The following is a 16,676-nucleotide window of genomic DNA, read 5'->3' as shown; positions in this document are numbered from 1 at the left end:
CATACTACTAAATAAAAAGAATAGTGATTGCTCATTATTAGTTGCTGTTCTTCCAAAATGAATAGTAGCGTTAAAGAATAAAGTCCCAAATAGTGATTCTGCTTTTGTATCAGAAACATTTGTGTCAGTACACAATTCATAGGTCTGAGGCAACCTTTAGTAGAATGTGACCTGATATCTCTGCAGTGTGGTCTTGGGTGATTGTTCTGTGCTTTCGGACAGTGTGTTACATGGGTGACTGAAGTGGCCCGAACCTCCAAAAATGTCTGCAAATGCGAGGGGTGCACATACCCTTCAGATTACAGATCTGATCCCATTAGAGGCAAGACAAATACATTTTCCTAAAGATAAACTTTTTGGATTTTTTACCTGTAGATGGCAGTATATACCAAAATTAGAGAAGGGTGAATACCTCCAAAATTGCATTAGCCTCCAAGCAATTTTTATGTTGGTTTTAATTTAAAAAGCTGAAATAATGAGCTTTAATGAATTAATTCAGTGTGACTTTGTAATATGGCTGGCACTGAAATGATACTTTTGTAGTGGAATGCTTAGAAGCAAAAACAATGCTGAGGCTTAAATTTAAAATGTAATTTTAGAATGGTGCACAATTTCTTCATTTTCTGCTGTGCACTGACAAGAGAACAGACAACTAGAGCTACTTTGAAAAGATTGGTCAGTATCCCTATTTGGTTTAATTGGCAGCAAATAAAATTTTTTTTGATATTGATAAAATAGCTTTCATAAAGTAAGCTCCTAATCTTTCACCTTGAAGTCCTGGGTAGTTTTTTTTTTTTTTTTAGTAGCAGTTCTGAGTTGACTCTTCAGTCACCGTTTTCAATTTTCCATGTAACATCAGTTCTAAACAGTAAAATCTGATGAAAAACTTCCCTAAACGTATTCTCTGCTTTAAAGATAAGCAGTTCTGATTTTATTGGTTTCAAAAATGATTTAACAGGTAGATCCTGTTTTGTATTTGACTTTTATTGCTGTAACCATTTGAACATGAGACTTGGTGGATTCAAGGATCCAAGTTTGAAGGCCCCAGTCCAAGGATACCTAAACATCACGTGATTAAGATCACTCTCCTCCTTTTTGAAATGCAGTTGGAGGTGAGATATCCCACTCTATATACTAGGCTTGTACCTGCATCCCTTGCCTGGGAAGTAAGACCACCAAATTCTGTGCCCTTTTCATTCTGAGGGGTTCAGCCACACAGCTCTTGTCTCCCAGCAGAGTGTGCTAACCATCAAGGTGGGAACATCATGTCCTCATGGTAGGAGCATGTTGTTCTCCTGTTTAAAGTTAAGTATGCGTGCATGGGGCAAGCAAGGCAGGAAGAGCCTGTGGTTAGGTTACGCGTTGGAAGATGATATTCCTTGGTCAAAAATCTGTTTTCTTTTCATCTCCACTTCTGCATGAAATGGTGGAATGTTACAATGGAAATGTATGTTTACAAAGACAACAGTACACACCTTCTACTTAAGGCAGAAAGTCTACCAGCAGCCTCCTAAATCTCATTTACCTTTTTTCTGCTAGCATTCATTTGTATTTTATGCCAGGCACAGCTTATGAATTAAACATTGCTGCATTCCACATTGAAATGACTATTCGTATCCCTTTGACTCTAACAAATAAAATTGAGCAGTATTTCTATAATTCTGTAATCAAGATTAAAAACAATTTTGTCCCTATGACATTGGTGCTGCTGAAAAATAATTATTGATAAGATTATTTTAAGGTTTAGGAAAGTCCCCAGCATCTCCGAAAGACAAGAAACTGTATTATCTGAATTATGGGACTGTTTCAGATGACAGAACGTGTTGTCAACAGTGCAGAAAACCCTAACTGTGGATGCTTTGGAGGTTCCTTTACTCAGAATGTGTTCCGTTTTAGGGATACAAAGGTTCCCTTCTCCCCTCTTCTCAGATACTTTGTTGGGAACAGGGAGGAGCACCATAAAATCTTTAGCACGTGCCTTCTAAGTATGTACAGGAAGTACATAGATTATGTAAAACCAACTCCTAGAAGCATGAAAGGAGGGAGTGGAGGGAGGGAGACGGCCAAAGGTAGAGGCAGGCGTAGTGAGGGCTGAGCTACACGTTAGGGGAACACATTACTGGTATTGTATTCTGAATGCTACAGTACCTCAGGGTCAGATAATTTTGATAATTATTTGGTATCGTACGCACTTAAGATTGCAAAGACAACCCATTCAGGTTGACTTGATGATGATTCAAAACTGTCTCGTGAACTCTAGCAGTACCATATTTCCCATACGTTTTGAAAAAGACTGTCTGTGCGTACACAGACTTGGGTACTCTTTAGACTGTCTTCTCTCTTGGCTTTCTCCCATCATTGTAGTTGGAATTTGGTCCCATTAATAATGAGTATTTTCAGTAAACGCAGAAAATACAGAATTCAGGGTTACAATATATATTGCTAATTTTCCACCAATATTATTGGGCTGGGCGTTACATTTAGCATTTTACAGTTGTTATACATTAGCTGTATGTTTTGTTTCAGTGTATCATCTTTACGATTGGCCTACAGAGAGCTTGATATTAAAACAAAAGAAGAAAAATTAAATCTATCTGATAAGAAGAAGAATGAATTAGAGAGACTTGGCATCGGATTTGGCAGCAACAGAAGGTATGTGAAGTTCTGTAAATTGTATTAAATATACTCTATGTAGTTGTAGTACAGTTACTCTTGATTTTCTTTAAGAAGTGAAACAGTGTCCTGAAGTGTGTTATAGAAGCTGAAGCTGTTATCATCAAAGCATCTAGTATTTGTCAGGGGGAAGGAGCAGGATTGCTTCTGATGGATTTAAGTTACTGCCTGTCTGGTAGGGTAAAACTTAAATTGTAGGGTGGCTTTTGGGTTTCTGCACCAGTTAGCTGATGATGAGGAAGATGGCAGGAATGTTTTCCGTGAATGCCACAAACTAAAGCATAGCGTATCTGCTACAAGCCAAGACTTTGAAAAATCACCATGTTTTACAGCTGCTGAAATGTCTCAGAAGTCTGTTCAAAAGTTTTGTCACTGCTTAGAGAACTGCAGCTGATTTCTCCAGGAGTGGTTTTTTTTTTCTTTCTTTTTAAAATGTTTGTATAGCTTGGGCGTTATCAGCAAGCTTCAGAAACTAGATTTGCGTTTTCATTTTTTTAGGGTATGATCTTTGTCATCTCTTTACATACTTACTGTCTTTCTGTTTCCTAGCGGCATTTCCCACTCTGTCACCTCAGATATGCAAACAATAGAACAGGAAACACCTACAATTGCAAAACCAAAGAAAAAGTATACTGATGATGTAGAAGACTCATATTTTTCTTCTTCTAGTTCAAGGTAGCGTATCGGCTTTTTGTTTTTTGAGTCAAGGTGAAAGTATACGCAAGGTATGTACTCAAATAGGCGCAATGTGTTTGAAACATAAGATCAAAAAAGACAGTTGTACGGGTCTACCTACCTATTCTATTTTCAGGGAACATTATCTGAATCAGAAAAGTTGTGAAATAGTTGACTGTATCTCAATGGTAAATACATTTAGAAGGAAGATGAGATATTTTCTTCTGAAGGGAAGGTGGTCTGCATTATGTGCTGTTTATGGGTTTTGTCTTGTTCAGGTCTGATATACATCTAGTCCCTGGTATTTGCAAAGGCAGTTGGCATTAAACTTTGATTGGCCATATACTGAATCCAGTGAATTTTTCATCAGAATGACTTTGTTTTCCTTTCTTTGTTTCTTGTGGTACTGTCTTCGACTACGTTTAATGCAGTGTGCATCAGTCTTTCAATGAGACGCTTGTCAAATGCAAAAAGTTGTATCTTTCTAATATATTGTGTGTCAGATGTATCGTAATACATGCCCCTAGTATTTTCACTTTACAGACTTTTACCTGTTTGAACATAAAATGCAAATGAATAGCTTTAAAAGAATTGAAGTATTTGCTGTCAGACCACAAGTACAGTACCTACTAAATACTGATGTTGGTAGGGAAGCAAAAAAGGATTAGTCCTACAGGCACTAACCACGATGAAACAGCTGTTTTGGGACTGATGGATAGAAACAGGTGGTGCTTTTATTAACTGTGTTTATTAGATCGCTGCCAAAGAATCATGAAAAATTGTGCCTAGTTATCTGTAGGTAAGCAAATAAAAGCACAAAGGCATCGATGTCATTACTTTGTAACATAATCGGTAGTGGCAGAAATGCAGACATGGTACCAAGTAAACTGGCAGCGCTCTTGTAAAATGAAATATGTATCATTGCAGCGCTTCCCTGTTTGTTCCTTGAAAAGAACTCTTATTGCTCCCAAATTATTCATAAGTCCAGTAGCAGACAAGCTATGAATTATAGAAGAGGCTTTAATGTGTTTTAGTTCAATAATTAGAAGAGAAATTGTGACCTAGCTCTTTCTGTCTCTTGCTCTTCTACTGTAGCAAGAGTAGAGCCTAACTGGATTTGGTATACGAATTCATTCTCTTTAAAGAAAGTGTAAGGTCAGATTGTCGGTCTTGGTAAAGTTCATAAGGCAGCATTTATTTTTTATTCCAAGCTATGGCTTTGAAATAGAGGCAAAGTGATTTTAATATCGTATCATCTTAAAATATAAGCAAAGGCAAAACAATTGTGATGGTGGTTATAGTGATGATATGTATCTGTAAATTAAGAGTAAAATGTATGAAGGAAAGTAAAACCAGAAGCCCATCCCACGTCAAGAAAGCTGAATGTCTCAGGGTCTAGAAATACGGTTAAAGCCTCAAAAATACTGGAATTTTCGTTTGTGTTTTTGTTACATTGGATAATTTTTTTTTTATATAATAATGCAACATTTGATTTTTATTAAATGCCTTTTTTTTTTTTTTCTGAATACTGAGGAAGTATTTTGCGAAGTTGTAAAACTTTGAGGAGAAAAGACGGACCACAGGGAACAGGACATCTTATTCAGATCAGCTCTTGTGGCCTCTCCCTCTCTCCCCGCGGTTTAGATGGCTGTTGTGAGATCAGGTTGTTTCATGGGTACCGTATTTAAGAATTCCATACGAGTGTGTAATAATAAGGACTGCTGTTGCTTCGTTAGGTGGGCAAGAATAGCAATGTCGTTGCATCATGGTTTCCTTGCAGGCTGTATACGGTTCTTCTGCTCTCTGCCACCATGGGAACATAGGATTTAGAAACTGAGAAGTCAGGCTGAAGAAAACGTATCCTGGTGGTAGGGAAGCGTATAGGGCCTTGCCATATTTCTAAGCGGATGCAAGGGAGACAGACAGCTGAATAAAGAAATTGGGAAGACCAGCTACTGTGCTGTGCTGTATTGGTATTTCCTGGGAGTTTCTGCCTTCCTTTTATTTATTTTGCATGTGGTATTGCACTGAAAACAGGCTGAACTCACAGAAACGATAAAAGATTGAACTAGTATAGTAATGTGGCCCAAATACAGGCTTTCCCTTTCTTCTCAACTTATACCTGTGGCTTTTCCTTTGGGTTTTCTACCTATATCCAGATGAGGGAGGGACTCAAAAGCCTTTTTCAGCAGGAAAACGTGCCTTCAAGGATCTGCTGGGTGTAAAATCTGCATGTTGTTGCTGCATTACGTTTTTGAAAATTGTTTCTACTGACATCCAGTCTGTGGGGTGGGATTATGAAGAAAAAGATTCCACTGCAGTGAGTCTCTCTCACTCAGAGCACTAAATACCCTTCCTTTGTCCTTCAGGAGAGAAAAGGAAAGAATTTTTGTAGAAGTTCATCCCAAAAGTGCAGAGGTATTTAATACTAGTATTTACGGTACAGAGACATAATAAACAGAACCAAAGGCAAAGGTTTTCCTTACAGTTCTGAATCATATTTGTTTATGCCTTGGAAAATGGGACCAGATTCTTTGCTTGCATAGCTTGCATATTGACTTATATGGAGTTGTGATAGTAGTTGCTTAGCTGGAAACCTAGGCCCTTTGTGGAACCCCAGTACCAGGAGAGGCTATGGGTTAGGTGTGCTCTTGGATTTCTAGAGTATTCAAGGTGTCTTGAAAGTTGTGACTTTATTCATAGCTGGTATCTTTGAATGGAGGGTCAACAGCCCCAAGCCTTACAAACGGACTGCCGACTGCCTTGTATATATATTTGTAGGGTCGTAATGATGCCAAATCCTTGCTCGCAGGGTCCATCCTGAAGTGTTCTCAGAGTTTCTCTTAAACTAGCCAGGTGTCTTGACCATGTTCTTCCCAGTGCCTCACTTGATGCTAAAGAAAATGTATTCTTTGAAGTAATGAGAACTTTGCTCTGTTATTTTCAAAGGAACCAGACCTTTCTGGCAGTCCGCTGCACATTCATGACCATATCCAACCTAAAGAAAGGCCAAACTTTTCATCACAGTGATAGTTGCGAATGAATAATTCAGATTTCATAATACTGGTTAGAAGTTTTGCGCAGTTGAATTGGATAGTTTGTTTTTTTTTTTTATACACTTATCAGTTGAATCAACTGAAAACTCACTTTCAAATGAACACTTATTAAAACAAAAGTTTACAAACAAAGTTTATTTAACAATATGAAGTATTACTACTTCTTCAATACTTTTTATTCTTCTTTTATTTTAGGTACTATGATTCTTCAGATTTAAGGAGGAGCAGTTTCTCTAAATGGGATGACAATCCAGATTCTTTTTGGAAGACAGAAAGTAATAATAGAGATGTGGATGTAATGTTAACTTCAAAAAGTTCAGGATATTCAGACAGGTATACCAAGAAAACCTAATTAACTGTTATACAAGAGAGCTCAAGCTTGTTAATGTGATTTATGTCATGGTCAAAGCAGTGGATTTTTTGGGGTGTAAGAGGAGAAGAATTTGGCCGTGACTCTGATCAACAGTCAAGGGATTTCCTGGCTGAATTTCTTCTGTTTAGTTATTTATGTTTAGTTGTTACATTTGCTCAGTGCTCTACAGTATGTGCATTGGAGGTAATTTCCAAAGTGTCTCATCAAAAAAGCAAGTAGGCAAAACAAGTTATGGAGAGAACCTCAATCATTCGAGTGTTCTGAGAAGATACCTGCTTTACGTGCTCTTTTTATTGCCTAATGAACCAAGCAGGTCCAAGTCGCCAAATGAAAGCAATTGCAGGTAGTCAACTCTTGGGATTAAGATATAGAGGATACTTGTGAGCAACAAGTCCCTTTTTTTTTTTTTTTTTTTCCATGATAAAAGGTTGGTGTGTTTCTTCTCTGACAACTTTGTTTTTATCTTTGTAATCAAGAGGAAGATTTAAGAATGTGAGTTTTTGTTTGGCTGATGTTTCCTGCTTGTAAAGATAAAATTTCATTGTTTGTTTGCCTGCACCGTGGAGTGTGTACACTAAGGTTTATTATTAATTATTATTATTTACACAAACATATTATGTTGTTTCCTAAAGATTGGGCCAATGATGTATATCCATAAAATGTGCATTAATGTTCATAATTTAATGTATATTACTTCCTTATTTGAGCATGTTAAAAAAAAAAAAAAAAAAAGAAGAGTTGAACGTGTATGTTTGCTGAAATGGAAGGTAATGACAGTTCATAGGATGGTAAACCTCTTTGAACTGTTAGGTTAAACATGAATTTCACTGATGTTAGGGTTCTTTTTTATTTGTTTTTGCTTTTTTTTTTTCCTGTGTAGAAGTAATCTGTTCTCGTTGAGATAATTTGGGCTTGCATCCTATAAAACTTTCACTGACGTTTATTTGCTGCTGTATGAACATACAGAAAGTTATCTGAATTTCTTTGTCCTGGCTTCACACTAGTTTAATTTTTACATTTCTTAAAATTAATTCTTAAATGTTTTTAGGCTTCAAAAGGTTAAGATGGTAATGCCTGTTGTTTGGTTAAATTGTGTGTGCTGTGACATAAATAAAAGTTACACTTGCTAATGTAGTTTGTTTTAATTTCAGGCCTGCATCTCGTCGTAAGCCTGAATATGAGCCATCGTTAAGCACAGATGAGGCACAAAAAAAATTTGGCAATGTAAAAGCAATTTCATCAGACATGTATTTTGGAAGGCAAGATCATGCTGATGTAAGTAGAAGACAGTGGTAGATATTTTTGAATGTTCAAATATTCTTTGGCCATAGAACGTGGTATTTGAGATAGCAAGAGTAGGCAATGAGTAATTAAAATTGGTAGAATTAGGGTAAGTCTGGTAAGGAGGAGTTTGCAGAACTAAATCCATTTGAATATTTGCTTGACAGAAATTTAGAAGTCTCAGGTAACTCTGGTAGTTTGTTATTTCCTTTTAAGGAGTTGCAGCTGTAAGTAGGACCTTAACTGTAACATAATTGTTCTCTGATAGAGATTATGATTCAGAAATGATTATTTATGAAAGAATCAGCCTGAGGTTGGGTGAATGCTTGCTTACTTTCTTTTCAAGTAGTATCTAGTAAATACCAAAAGGGATGTTAATAAGCTATTAAGCAAGCAGCTGTCTCCTCTGTCTGTCGTAATGTTAAGTAAGCACAAAAATTGTTCAACAAATCGCCTGTAATTGGACCAGCCTAAGAATCAAAAAGAGATTAATATTGTGGTGAATTTTTGAGGTGAGGCGTAATTTGTAATACTCTAAACAGTAAGGTAAGGATATGAGCGATGTGTTACTCACAAGAAGTTTTGTTAAAAGCATCATGAGATCAGAAAGGTTAATATGATGCTAACTGCAGTGCATTTTTCTTGTCCCACCCAACCAACGAATTTCTTTGTTTTTTTTTAGTAGTTGCATACTTCATTCTCCTCCACCTATTCAGTAATTGCCTTTTTTAGACGAGGCAACTGTAAATAGGCCACTGATAGAGTATTGCAGTGGTAAACGTCACTCTTTGAACAACTTGGAAATGAGTTGAGATGACAAACTTGCACTGTGTAAGTCATGTGAAAACTATTAAACGGTAACATCTTTAGGAATTGTCACCCTCAGCTGGTTTTGTGTGTTGTAAAACTGAATCTATAACCTCATTATGAATGAACATGAACACAAAAGATGGGAGTATACTGATATGGTAATTTTTCTTCTCAATTCTTTCCTAGTATGAAGCTAGAGCTCGACTAGAGAGACTTTCTGGAAGCTCCTCTATAAGTTCAGCTGACTTGTTTGAAGATCAGAAAAAACAACCAACAGGTATTGAACAGAAAGAGAAACTGTATTATGCTGTGGCATATACTCCGGTATTAAGAGTCTCTGCCTCTAGATCCATTGTCAGTAAGCTAGCTGTCACCCTGTTGTGCCAGAAGTATGCAAAGTGCACAATGCATTAATATTACTAATAGTTCAAACAAGCATGACAGGTGTAATTATTATTTTCATAAAAGTAATTTTTTTTTAAGTTCAAGTTAAGTAGCATAATATTTTGAACTGATTTTTATGTGAAGTATTTGCTGCATATGATAGACTGACAGTAAGATTGCAGATCTACCTGATAGATTTTCTCATGTGTGTTTATAACAAAATACTACAGTTTTCATTTGATAGAAATGATTTACCCTTACAATCAGTCTATCATGTAGTTCTTTTTTTATGTTATGAGTTACTTTACATTTAGAATTTTGTGCATGTAAAAATAACTGTCATAATGATATTAAATCCAAAAGGAGTCATTAATAAAATGTTAGTAGGCTTGAAATTCTTATGTAATCTATTGCATGTTATATCCCTTCATCAGGATATCTGCTTCTAACACTGGTCTTGCCACATTATTAAGAGAATTGTGCAATTGGTCTGTCTGAGTTCAAAAGATTTGTTGGAACACCTTACATTGGTGGGTCTACTTCATCAAAATAGAATGGAAAGAGGATTCTTAAAAATAAAAGATTAGATTTGCTGAAACATAGCCCCTTAGGATATTGAAAACCTCATATGTTTTCTGCCTAACAACCATTTTGGGTAATACAATAATGTGAAATTGAAAAGAAAGAAATATTGGAACAGTTTTTTGGGTTTCCTTGTGTCACTGGTGAAGAAATGGAAAAAAAAAATAAAACTTCTTGAAGAACTCAAAATCTATGAGTAATTATATAAATAGGCTGGAAAAGGAAACAGTACTCAGCATATGATTTTACTTTGGAAAAGTTGGAGGGGAAAAAAAAAACATATGACTGTTCGGTCTCTATGCCCTGAATGCAAATTTTGATGCAAGTATACTGGCTAATAAAGAAATAATTTCTGTTACCAGTTACTTAAGTTAGTTTTTAGTCTATTAAACTGTAATAAAAAAAAAAAAATCAAAGAAGGAAAAGGAGGGGATGACGCATAAGCAATGAATTGCTGTAACTGACTTTAGCCAGTTGAAAGAATATTTGTAAAATAATGTCATAGTTTTAAAAAAAAAAAAGATGCCTGGAGGCATAGGCAAAGAAATGGTGTTTCTTTGTAACCTCTAATGTTTTCAGAAATGCTAATGAATATTATAGGGTGTAATTTTTTTTCCTTTTTTCTTTTAAATTTTTGCATATAAATGATTTTATATGGAATCAACCATACTTTTCCTTCAATTTGTGTAATGTGTGGGGTTTTTTTTTACACACTAATGAGTAAGAGAATGAATTAGGAACAGGTAGATTAAATATTGGGCAAATTATGTTCTCTGAAAGTATTTTGGATTTTGTTCAACCGGTTAAAACTCAGCTAGAGCTTCAACTGTGTGGTGTCGTTTCAAAATAGGCTGTAAGTATCCCTACTCAGAATATGGTACGTGAGGATTCTGTAGTGCGTATGTGTGTGTATATAGATGTAATACAGAATATATAAAGAATTTGAACCTTTTTATGTACACATGCACATATGCATATATGTGTTGGAATTCTCACCATATCCTGAATAAAGACTAGTTGCAGGTAATTACATAGCTTTTACATATGTATATGTGGATTTTGCACATGTAGTCATTCAGTATTGACCAATTGGAGTAGTTCTCAGGCATTTGGAATACAAACAAAAATTCCTAATAATGGAATGAAAAAGTCTTCCTAAATTTCTAGGTTAGTTACTGGCAATTCTGTTATGTAATCCCACAGTAAATTTATATTACAAAGACTAAACTAATTTTAATAAATTTTCTGGGTTGTGTTGCTCTAAAATAGTACTGAGGAAAATACACTAGGAATTAGATTTTTTTCTAATTCACATTGAATGCAATCTGTAGAATATTCCTTTCCTGCCCCCCCTTCCCCCCCCCCCCCCCAAAAGAAGTCTGTTTTTGGACAATGACCCTGCTTTGACAAATTTTCCTACGCTTGATAGCTTGTCATGTAAAATTAAAGCCAAGGCCACCATCAATTCCATAAAATAAGAATTAAACAAACAAACAAACAGGAGACTGGGAACTGGCAACAAAAATACTGCTGAAATTATGGGGTCTTTGCCAGAATAAAATGTCCTTTGAAACTGAAGTTGTTTTCATTAGTGCTGTTGAGATTTTAGGGTAAAACTCTTTCAGGATGCTTGCCTTTATACAGAATACTGTAGAATCTTTTTGCCAAAAAGAAGCACCACGGAGGGCTGCAAGAAAAACCTTTTACTCAACATGATTTCAGACCTATTGCTTATGGAAAGAAGGAGATAAAAGATGGCTAATTCACAGATGCTAATATTGAAGGAAATTACAAAGGAAAGAATCGTTTTCCCATCTCATTTACAAGATTTTTTCCAGACGAGCATATGTAACTAGAAAAACATGAGAAAATTAATTTGGTTGAGAACTGATTAGAGCTTTGCTCCAGTTATTTATAGCTAGCATTTTTATTTCTGTTATTCTGGCTCTAATAACAAACATGTGGAAGAACTTGTTATATGGAACAGATGATAAGAAAGTCAGAATTACAATTCAGAGATAGTGATGTCTCTCAGTGATGGTGAATTTTTGAATCGATATGGTAATACTCATTTTGCTAAATAATGTGTAGACAAGCGTGCCCCCCGTGCATTACAGAAACAGCTCCTAGCAGACTTTAAAGAATAGGATTGCAAGCTTACCAAATATGACCATGCATCTTTCATTGTGAACCAGACATTTGGCTTTAATAAATCAGCTTAGGTACAATGATATCTGTCTCAGCTTGTTAACAAAGTCATCTTTTCTCTTCCATAAGAAGAGGAGCTGCAGGTTATATATCCCATGGCAAGGGGAAGGGAGGAGAAAAAACAAAACAGAGGAGGCAGAAGTGGGCTGGCTGTACCTTTGGAGGGTCATGCTGGGCTATATCATATATAGAAATGTTTTGTATGGGGCAGCTGTCAGAAGGTGTTACATTCTGAAGACCGTGGTGTCTGCAGTTGTGTGGGCTCGTGTGCAGTTTGATGAGCGCACACAGTTATCGGCTGTGTACATGACCGATCATGACCATCAGTTGGGTACGTGCCTGAACTAAGGCTACAGTTGGCAATCTCCATTTTGAGAAAAAGGTGATGTATAGGGATTGCTGGCTCTTAGTCCGTTCTTGGTACGCTGCCTCTCAGGAACCCCATTTATACCCGAGATCATAGTTCTGTAATGCTCTTTTCCTGCCATTTGTATCTTTGGCTGTGTTTTACAGTATTGGATACTTAGCTTAGAATATTTGCAAATACTTTGCAATATTAAGGCATGGTAGGAATTATTTTTGCTAGTGAGTGGGTGATTGTGAACGGGTTGTGCTGGCACGTTGATATTTATCATACAGTTAATTTTGAAACATCTTTGGTTTCCCTTATCTTTAGGTCTGTATTTCTCATAATGAGTAGAGCTAACAACTACTGGTAAAACTATAAAAGCTTTCTCTCTGTCGGCTTTGAGGGAGGGTGGAATGCCAGCTTTGTTTTGGAATTTTAAAATTTAGTATGTAAATAACTGTTACTATAATTCCCATAGAATTTTCCAAATCTCAGGTGTGTATATACAGCAAGTATACCTCTGCATGTGCACAAAAAGGATTCACTTTACCCACCACTGAAAGGCATTCATCTTTGAAATTAAACGTGATAATTCTCTAATAACCGTTATAATGGTTTATACAACTGTTCAGGGTACAAGGAAAATAACATGGCAACTGGTCAAAATTGCAGAATAAATCATGTATTATCCAAACACTAATTGCTTAGCTGGGAATTCAAGCATTTGCACCCATAGGTTGGGTGCAAATATGAACAAATGAAAAGTTTAAAATAAAAGCAAGGTGCATTTAAGAAACTTGAAGTTTCACGCCTGGTAGGTTTTGCCGTGATGATCACACATTCATATTTAGTGCTCCTCATAATATATGCTACTTCGGGGGGGAAAAAAAGGCTGCTTTTAATACAAAATTCTGTTTTCTTCTTGTATGTGTGTTCTGCCTTTAGGAAGCTACAACATTACAAATGTCTTGCCTTCAGCTCCTGATATGGCTCAGTTTAAACAAGGCGTGAAATCAGTGGCTGGAAAACTTTCTGTACTTGCTAATGGGGTCATGACATCTATACAGGTTAGTAAAAATGTTATAACATAATAAACATCAGTTAAAATTTTCTTGTAGGGATTTAGTATCATGAATCGTGCTGTTGGATGATACCTAGGGAGAAAAGAAGGAATTTGTTTCATGTCTCTCATGCTAGACAGTAGTTCTTTACCTTTTTAAAAATAATTTTCTAGTTGATAGCTTGCTTACCTTCCTCAGATTTTTTTTTTTTAAAACTTCTCTTGCATAGTTTTTTTTTTCTTCTTAAAATAGGAACACAAATTCCATCATGGAAGTTACTTGCTGTTACCTTATTATTAAAGTAGGAATAGCTTAACTCTTGTATTGTCTGTTCAGTACAATATTGCGCACCAAAACTCTTGTATTGTCTTGGCAGTAACCCCCTAAATCTGTTTTTGCGCACCAAAGTAAAGCATCCTCTTCTCAATGGTGTATGGCACACTACGTTCTCCAATTAGTTTTTGTTTCCTGTATGCGTTCAGTGGGAGCTGTTGGATGCCTTGTGAAAACAGGCTGATTATCCTGGAGTTTAACTGTAAGCTCCAGTTCTTGGAAACCATGGTCAATTTTCTCAGAGGCTTTAAGAATTAAACTACTATTTCTTTTACAAAAGTAGGTAAGACTAATTTCTTTCAATGGGAAACATAGCCATAACTGTCTGCTTTTTTGCTTTTCTAGGATCGATACAGTTCATAACCTCTTGCATATCAACATAAGTACACTAAAGAAGAATTTATCTTCCGATAAACCAGTAATCACACTGCTGATTCACGTGAAGGTTGCCTTAAGAGTGTAGATGCTTTTAATTGTTCCAGAATATTTGTTTTTTCATGTGACTTTCTGGCTCAGCCTCTTCTTCTGCTATTTCATCTTTACAGAGCAGATATCTTGTAGGAACTTGTTACATCACGAATGCTTTTTTCTTTTCCCTTACAGTGTTGTATTTCCGTTAGTGGCCTCAATGCTATATGTTGGAAGTCTTATTTTATTATTGTTTTTGGCCTTGAGACAGGAAGAGAAAGAAAGATGGACATGTACACTAAAATGAGACTTTCTGACAGAAACCTCTGTGGAGCTGCATCCTTCCTTAGTTGCCAGACATAGCTTGTCTTCTGATTTTCTTATGAGCTATGGAGAGGAAAATTTAAATCAAGCATATACTGAGATGGTATTTAGTGGACTGTAGCAAAATATAGAATTGAGTTTAACCTGTGCTTGTCAGAAAGTAGAAGCTCTTGTGGTTCATAAATTGATGTGCATTAAAATGATGGCGAAATACTGCTTTAAAACAATATTCCTGGTACAAAATGTTATGCTTAGATGTGAAGTAGGAAGGAGATAAAAGACGCCTGGTATATTAAATAATGGATTTCATTTTGTCACGGGAACAATCTATTTATTCCTAATTTTGAACATTATGAAAAATTGCAATATAGAATCCTTAAGTGCTTTTAAACAATCTGTATTGTGTACAAAATGAAAAAATATATAAAGGGCCTAAGAGTAGTTAATAAAGTGTTTGTTAAGAATTTTTAGAACAATCTTATTTTTTTGATGAATTATGAAGTATTAAAGGAGGAAATATAGTGGGACTGTGTTTTAGACAGTCGAGAACTTATTGTTGATGACATCTTGTATAAAAAAAAAAATTGTAACCCTAAAAACCCACAATGAAAAATGAACTTCAGCTAATTCCGTTCTGTAACTTTATTTCTTAATTGAAATTTGTAAACTGCTGATATCTAATAAAAACAATTGATATAAACTGATTTTTTAATTAAATTTATATGTGGAGGACGCCAGTCTGCAAATTTCCTAAATACTGCAATTTGTATTCTGTCTATACAATGATCTCATAATTAGCCTTTAATTTCAATTAGTGAAACTAGCTTTCATATTAAGTTGCTATAGAGGTTTAAAAAAGCAAAACAGTAAGGATGGGGTGGGAAAATAAGCTACCATATTGAAATACTGTGTTTGAAACACAGTTAATTTAGTGTGGCTGTGTTTGTTTTCTCTCACTTGTAACTTTCTGCTGTGGCTGTTGTGTTTAGATTTATTAATCCAAAAATGATACTACTTTTTTGAGAGAAGTACAGTATAAGCATTTGTCCTGCTTAATTGTAGAGCTTTACTATAAAAGACTCCATCTCTATGCTGTAGAGAAAATATCCTAATATAGCTAAACAAGAAAATATTACTGGTCAGGGCTAACTTTGGTTTTTTCTAAATGCAGTTACAGATTGTCAGTTTTTAGACTACTCTGTTAAGTCTACACTCCATAATAAATACATTACATCTAATAAACAGTCTGATTTTCAGAGTTGCTATGAACTGACAACACCTAGTGACTTGCAAAAGAGCTGCTCCTGTGGTAACCAGACTGCATATATAGACACTTGAATATGGATGCAGTTGCTTAATTTAAGGCAATAACATACAATGAAATATAGTTCTGTTACCTCTTTGTAGAAAAAATAAACTAATGCTCCGCTCTTGCTCCTTGAAAGGAAAAGTGAGGGCTAAGTGGTTTCTCATATGTAACAGTGTTTGAGAATACCTACATAGAAATATTTTTTCTGCAACATTGTAATAGTGAACCACTCACAGATGGAAAAATGTGAAAAAAGGATATTTTTGGTACAAAATAAGAACTTTAGAGTTATTTTAAATGCCCTAAAACATGTGCAACGCTCTAATAGTGTATAAACTTCTTTCCCTTTGCTGCAGTCTGGGAATTGTCCCATAATGTTCTCTTTAAGGGTGAACAGCAATTCAGTATGTACAGAAACATTGTCCAGGGCACCATAAAAAAAAAAATTACTGGTTTTGTGCCTTCATTTGTTGCTGCAGATTCTGTATGGCAACCTGTGCACCACTGATACCTTCTCTTGATGTAATGGCTGGGCAAATAGTTCTTGACCTCCCATGCACCTGTTTGTGTCTTTAATAAACACAGTAAGAACTTGAGGTGTTCCTAGGTGTTATCAAATAGAGGTGGGGAGGGATTGCCACATACCCAGCAAGGAGCCAGCTTTAGCTCCTGTAGTCTCCTGGGATTTCTGGATGCCTGGGATCTCAGGTGGCACCACTGGGCCTTCATCGTCCTGATCCTATGGGATTTAATTGGACAGGATCAAAGAGAGGAAAAATATGACCTTTACCTAAAATTAGGTTTGCATTCTTGCTTTCTTGTGGATGCCCTTCCTTTTTCTCATCTTTTG

The 16,676-nt window shown here is 35.8% G+C and overlaps 1 protein-coding gene across 3 annotated transcripts in view; it reads left to right on the top strand.

Annotated features, from left to right (window-relative positions):
- The window catches only part of ARFGAP3 (ARF GTPase activating protein 3), a 36,583-nt gene extending 21,362 nt beyond the window's left edge, over positions 1–15,221 (top strand). For all 3 annotated transcript variants that reach the window (XM_068950702.1, XM_068950708.1, XM_009678779.2), the window contains exons 10-16: positions 2,527–2,652; positions 3,223–3,348; positions 6,600–6,737; positions 7,929–8,052; positions 9,055–9,145; positions 13,337–13,458; positions 14,131–15,221. In XM_068950702.1, the coding sequence (XP_068806803.1) occupies positions 2,527–2,652; positions 3,223–3,348; positions 6,600–6,737; positions 7,929–8,052; positions 9,055–9,145; positions 13,337–13,458; positions 14,131–14,148 (745 nt within the window). In that variant the 3' untranslated portion in view covers positions 14,149–15,221. The remainder of the gene's footprint in view (positions 1–2,526; positions 2,653–3,222; positions 3,349–6,599; positions 6,738–7,928; positions 8,053–9,054; positions 9,146–13,336; positions 13,459–14,130) is intronic.
- The last annotated feature ends 1,455 nt before the right edge of the window (positions 15,222–16,676 follow it).

This window comes from Struthio camelus, chromosome 1, assembly GCF_040807025.1.
Source record: "Struthio camelus isolate bStrCam1 chromosome 1, bStrCam1.hap1, whole genome shotgun sequence".
NCBI lineage: Eukaryota > Metazoa > Chordata > Aves > Struthioniformes > Struthionidae > Struthio > Struthio camelus.
Note: the sequence above shows the minus strand (reverse complement) of the source record. Positions and strands in the feature narration are given on the sequence as shown.